Here is a 6,222-nt window from a genome sequence, read left to right on the forward strand (position 1 = left end):
AGAAACCCTCTTGCATTTTTGCAGCCCAGCTCTGTCGCTACGCACGAACTTGCAAGCGAGAGAGTGGAGACCGGGGCTGTCCTCTACCTTTTCCTATCTCCGCGGTCTTTCTCCCACTCCGGGCGCAGGCGGGTGACGCCATGAAGGGCCGCCGCCCGCGCCGCGGCGTCCTGCTGCGCCTGCGCCAGCCGCGGCCCGCTGCCTCCCCATGGCTGCCGTGGAGACGCCGGCGGCCTCGGCCTCTCGCAAGCGGCGGCCGCCCAAAGCGCAGTACGTGCAGGCGGCCAAGCGGGCCCGGCCCGGCGGGTGGCGCCAGCTGGAGGCCGGCATGTGCGGCATCCTCATCACGTGCAACATGAACGAGCGCAAGTGCGTGGCCGAAGCCTACAGCCTGTTGGGCGAGTACGGCGAGCAGCTCTACGGGCCGGAGCAGGTGAGCGAGGGCGCCACTGGGTGGCCGGACAGCCGGCCGGCCGCCTCTCCCGGAGCCGCTCCGGGATCGTGCGGGGCCGCCGGGCAGGCTCGGGACCACAACTCCCAAGATTCCCTCTCAGCGAAGTGCTGGTGGGGATTGTGGGAAATGTAGTCCCGCGACTTCTGCAGAGCCCCGTGGAGGGGAAAAGGGATGCATTTTAAATAATGTAAAGTAATTACTTTGAGTAACTTATTTTTAAGAACTTAATTTATTTTAGTAATTTATTTTAAACTAATTTATTTTAAACTAATTTATTTTAATAACTTACTTTCAATTAATTTGCATTTACACTGCTGTGGAATGCTCCATAATAGGAGGGTTTTAACCAGTTGGAGAAAGGCCATGAGGGGATGGCAGCCTGATCTGTGGCAGGGAGTCCTGCAGTTTAGGACGTAATAAAGATTTGATTTGATTTGATTTGATTTGGGTCCTACCTGTCAATCCTTCCAGGATCTAGAGGCAGCTGTGTACTATTTCCATCCTGTGCAGTAAAAACTTACCCTCCCACCAACTAACTGCATTAGGTAGACCAGCTGAAAAGTTGTGAAAATTCCTGAGCCTTCCAGGACATTTTGTAGCTGAGTGGATTTGAACCTCGTGCTCTCAATTTGTGACTTTTACATCAGTATGCAGCAGGCAAGGCCTTGTTTGAGGAGAAGCCTTTGGATCTCCTCCAGGTATTTTGAAAAAACACTTTTCCAACCTCTTTGTCCAAGCAGACTGAGGCTGCTAGGAGTTGAAACCCTAAAATATCTAGAAAATCCCAAGTGGCCTGTTTTTCTACCTGTTTGTGACAAGCTGGGCAGGGGGGCATGTTTTTCCATGGGTTTGAGGGGTAAAAGGTAAAAATGTTCCCAGTAATAGGTACCTTTTCAAACGCTTTGTGAATGTGTGTGCCAAGTTTGCAGAGCGAGAGGAGGGCAGGCTCTCGGGGAACGAGGAGGAAGAAGTGGACGAGGATGAAGATGATGCAGAAGCAGCTTTGAAAAAAGAAGTGGATCAGATTCGTACCTCCACAGAGCAGAAGCAGCGTCGGTTCCAGTCAGTGGAGAGCGGTGCCAACAACGTGGTTTTTATTCGCACACTGGGTGTCGGTATGTGGGCAAGGAGTTTGCTGATAAAATAGTTAATCTTTGTTTTATTCCTAATTTCATTTATACAGCACCCTCTTCAAAGAAGCCCAAATGACTTACAAAAGAACAATAAACAATAATCTAAAATAAAGCCAATTACTGGTAGCCTTCATTTAGCGACCACAGTTGGGACCAGCCACTCAGCTGTTAAGCGAAGTGGTCACTGAGTGAAACAGCGACTGTGCTTACAATCTTATTTCAGCTTTCCTTTGCTTTACAGAATTGCGAAGGTCGTCAATGCGAGGATTGATCGCAAAGTTACTTTTTATTGCCATTGTAACTGAGCGGTTGCTAAACGAGGCAGTCGCTAAACAAGGACTACCAGTATCTTAAACTCGCAAAAGAAAACCACTACGATAACATTTTAGCTTTTTTTCCCCCTGTTTTCACTTAGTGTTTTATGATGTTCGTTTTTTATGTATTGTACGCTGCTCAGAGCCACATTTTGTGAGGTGAGTGGCCATATACAGTTGTTAAATAAATAAATCTTAGACTGATGACCATCCAGCTCCTATTTAAACAGCTCCGAGGAGGATACTTCACTACCTCCTAGACAGTCTGTTCCATTGTTGAGTGGCTCTTACCATTAATTTGGTAAGGACTGAGAAGATTAATTTGGTAAGGACTTCCATCCCCCTGTAGAAGCAGTTTATAGGTTTTTTTCCCCCAGTAAAATAATCATGCTGGCTGAGGAATCCTGAGAGTTGAAGTCTTCCCAGAGAGAATGCCAAGGTTGAAGAACACCCCATAGCCCAGTCTTCAGCACTGTCTCTCTAACCACTGCATTATCTTTCAGTCATGATGTTAGTGAACTGTGTGTTAGTGTGCTTTTGCTTGTGCTTTCTTGCAAATCTGTGCCAGGTTTCTTCTCCTGCATTCTCTCCTTAGGCTTGAGAATAGGTCCTTTTTATGCCAAAGGGCCGTGCCTCTAAGAAGGCCAGCAGTGCTTCTCCCTGAAAAAACACCCTCCCTTTGAAGCCTCATGTTTGTGTCCTCCTTGCAGAACCGGAAAAATTGGTGCACCACATTCTGAAGGACATGCACACTACCAAAAAGAAGAAAACCAGGGTCATCTTGCGCATGCTGCCTGTTTCGGGCACCTGCAAAGCCTTCCTAGAGGACATGAAACGATATTCAGAGACCTTTTTTGAATCTTGGTTTAAAAGCCCCAAGAAGGGCACTTTTCAGATTGTTTACAAGGCACGAAATAACAGCCACCTGAGCAGAGAAGAAGTCATAAAAGAACTGGCAGGTAAGCGTGGAAAGCTGAGCAAACAGGCAAACTGATTGCTTTCTCTTAGGGTAGATCTCGATCCGCGGTAGACCAGTGGTTTAGGACTTCTGGATTAAAGACTTTATGTTCCTATGGGTATTTTGCACTACAGATAGTCCTTGACTTATGACCACAATTGGGACTGGAATTTCTGTTGCTAAGTGAGGTGGTTGTTAAGTGAGTCACCTGATTTTATGATCTTTTTGCTGCGGTCGTTAAGCGAATCACCATGTTCATTAAGCGAATCAAGCTTCCCCCGTTGACTTTGCTTGTTGGAAGCCAGCTAGGAGGGTTGCAAATGGCGATCATGTGACCCTGGAATGCGGCAACTCTTGTCAGCGTGAGCTGATTTGCAAAGTGCTTGAATTTTGATCATGTGAGCACAGGGATGCTGTGACGGCCATAAGGGCGAGGACCAGTCGCAAGTCACTTTTCCAGCGCTGTCGTAACTTCGAATGGTCACTAAATGAATAGTCATAAGTCAAGCACTACCTGTATAACAGGGGCTCAAAAAGTGTGCCCTAAAAGCTACACCCAGAACGCCACTTCCAGAGCAGAGCAGACCAGTGCTTCTATTTTTGTCTGATTTTTCTGTGCCTGTGTGTGTGTGTATTTTTAAAAGGGCAAAATGGTTTCCTTAAGCCTTGCAGAGGCTTGAGATGCACTCCCTTCATCCCTTTGGGTCACCAATTTCTCCTTTTCCAATCCAGAAAAATCTGGGTTCTGGTCCCCTCACTGATAGGGTGGCTGACCATTTAGCCTGGGCATCTGTCTTAGCCACTGCGGTACAATACTGGCTTTTCACTTAGGAGTCGTTGGAAATGTTCTTCCCATTTTTCTTTTTTGATTTTTAAAGATACTCAACAATAGAACCAGAGGAAAAAAGCAAGATTCACAACCTAAAGCTTAGATAAGAATTAACAACACGTTACGAAAAAACATTCCTCTGCCATTCTGCTAGTTATTAAATTAAATTAAGGCAATCTTTTCTTGTCTCCTTTTCATCTCTGCCCTGCAGGCATAGTGGGCCACCTCAACCCAGAAAACAAGGTCGATCTGAGTAACCCCGAATACACCATTGTGGTGGAGATCATAAAGAACATCTGCTGCTTGAGCGTGGTGAAGGACTACATTCTCTTCCGGAAGTACAACCTTCAGGAGGTGGTGAAGAGCAAGACCGAGGGGCAGCCAGGGGCCTCCAGAGCATCCCAAGAGGACGGCTCGCCAGGAGCAAAAGCGTCTGAAGCACAGAGGGAAGACCAAAGCGAGCGCAAGGACGAGACAGAGACCACGTCTAATGACAATCATGAGGACTAGGACCATGAATGAAGTAGCTGGGAAGCAAAAAGAAAATCTGTAGGACAGCTGGCTGTTAAGTCAGCGGTTGGTGTCCATTTTTTTAAATGGTCTTAAGACTCTAGGTGACTTGGCTAAAGCACAGTTTGGCTCAAGGCTGTGCCTCAGACAATCTTCCCCACCATTCCTGCCTTGTCTGTAGTAGTTCTTGGGGGTTCCAGCTGAGTGACGCAGGCCGCGACTTTTACCACCCTTAGAGCTTCATCCTGTCTTAGGCACAAGTGAGTTTTCATTCAAGCAACCCCTTGTTCTCTTCCCTCCCTGCCCCATTTTTCCCAAATCTGCTCTGGATGACCCCCCCATACCCTGATTTGTGGGGTGACTGCTATTACGTTAGAATTGGCTGTGTCGGAGCACGAGAAGGAGCCAGGAACAAGCCCGGCTTCCAAACCTGGTTTGCCAGTAGCATCCAAGCCAGCGTCCACCCAGTGGCAGTTCTCGTTCTGAAGTTCTGCTGAGACCCATGAAATGGAAATGCACATAAAACAATTACTCTCTTTTGATTTCAGCGAGCCTGAAGCCTGGTACTTGCTGGATTAAAGTAATACTTAAATGCCCCATTTGCTACTGGAGTTGGGGTTCAAATCCACACCAGAACATCTATTACATAGTGGTTTATAGCCAAATAACATTGGTTGGCCCCATCTTGATAATGGTTGATCCTGCTTACATGAAAAAGGCCTGCCCCGATTAATTTTACAAACCATAATGTGTTTTTTCATGCTTTGCGTGAGGCGTGAGCCCATTCCTTGGGGTTTAGTGTTACATGCAAAATAGATCATTGTGGCTGGCTAAAACCCTGGCTACCTTTCCCTGATTCAGCGCCATTTATGACCCCTGTCCTTGCATAAGGACTAAAACACACTACACTGACCAGCCAGATGTGTTTGCTTTTTTTTTTTCCTTCCAGATATGTTGACCCTTGCTTTGGCTTTTTAAATTTACAGAGCAAAAATGCAGCCAGGATTGGGGGTGGGGGTGGGGGATGGATAGTTCCCAAACAATGACTGGAGTCAGGAGAAGTAGCTGATAATAGACAGAAAAGTTGGCTTATTAATGGAGGTTTTAAAATTTACCTTTTCTGTTCTGTTTGGATTATCGTGAAAAAAACAACAACACCAAGCTTTCTCATTCAGGAGTGGAGAGATCAACAAGTCTACATTGCCTATTGGTGTATAGTTCTGGAAGGCAGTTTTAAACTCCCTTCATCCCCAGCAGCTTTGTGTTTCCAAATCATAGATTTCCCAAGTAAATTATGGGTGCTGTTTACTGCCAGGTTTCATGGGATCCTTGTCCAGCAGTTTTCTAGTTAACAGGCCAGCATCCTGGTGTGAAGTCTAGCATTGCTTGAGAACAGAAGCCCTTTATGTCAAGCAAATTGTCAAATACTAACCGAGTGGGGCTTTGGGGAAAAATATTTCCTTTGTTAAAAATGTGCTATTTGCCTTTACATTGTTTGAAATGTACGTTAACGCTCCAAACTCATAATAACGGTTTGAATGTCAGGGAGAGGAAATGGGGGAGTCTGCTAACATTGGCCCTCACTGCCTTTAAGAAAACCACAGCAAGGCTGACTTTTCTTTCTCCGTGAGGAATTTTGTTTCTGAAAATAAATGTTCACCGCATAAAATCTTTGCAGGGGTGTAATATTTTCCAGTTTGTGTGTGGTCTTTCTTTTTTGTACATTGTTTTCTATTAAATTGACCTTGTTTTGGTTTGGAACAGATTGGCTAACACATGTTGTTGGTTTTTTTGACTGGTCTGCTCTTTGTAAAATCGAGACTCGATGTGTGAAAATAGATGATTGGCCTTGGTGGGAGAGATTCTGCCTTTTGAAATCAGCAATTAAAGCAACAGATCAGTGTTGGCTCATTTACTCACCTACTGCTATCTGCAGCAGCTGCCCCAGAGTATCTGCTTTGTAGAAGAAAAATCCCCGTATATATCCAAAGAAGGGATAGGAGAATCTAGGTAAGTGTTTCTCA

At 45.9% G+C, this 6,222-nt stretch overlaps 1 protein-coding gene and 1 long non-coding RNA gene across 2 annotated transcripts in view; both read left to right on the forward strand.

Annotated features, from left to right (window-relative positions):
• LOC134505436 (uncharacterized) overlaps positions 1-6,222 on the forward strand; it is a 289,243-nt gene that overhangs the window by 88,891 nt on the left and 194,130 nt on the right. The window lies entirely within an intron of this gene.
• THUMPD1 (THUMP domain containing 1) lies at positions 184-6,093 on the forward strand. The gene is made up of 4 exons (XM_063314628.1): positions 184-433; positions 1,377-1,569; positions 2,612-2,860; positions 3,900-6,093. Exons 1-4 carry the CDS (start codon positions 209-211, stop codon positions 4,196-4,198), a joined length of 966 nt encoding a protein of 321 aa, XP_063170698.1. The 5' UTR covers positions 184-208; the 3' UTR covers positions 4,199-6,093.

Source organism: Candoia aspera, chromosome 14 (assembly GCF_035149785.1).
Source record: "Candoia aspera isolate rCanAsp1 chromosome 14, rCanAsp1.hap2, whole genome shotgun sequence".
Classification (NCBI taxonomy): Eukaryota; Metazoa; Chordata; class Lepidosauria; order Squamata; family Boidae; genus Candoia; species Candoia aspera.

Coding starts and splice junctions, on each gene's coding strand:
- THUMPD1 (XM_063314628.1), top strand. CDS start 209: ATGGCTGCCGTGGAGACGCCGGCGGCCTCGGCCTCTCGCAAGCGGCGG. Junction 434..1,376: donor AGCTCTACGGGCCGGAGCAG/GTGAGCGAGGGC, acceptor GTGTGTGCCAAG/TTTGCAGAGCGAGAGGAGGG. Junction 1,570..2,611: donor TATTCGCACACTGGGTGTCG/GTATGTGGGCAA, acceptor TCCTCCTTGCAG/AACCGGAAAAATTGGTGCAC.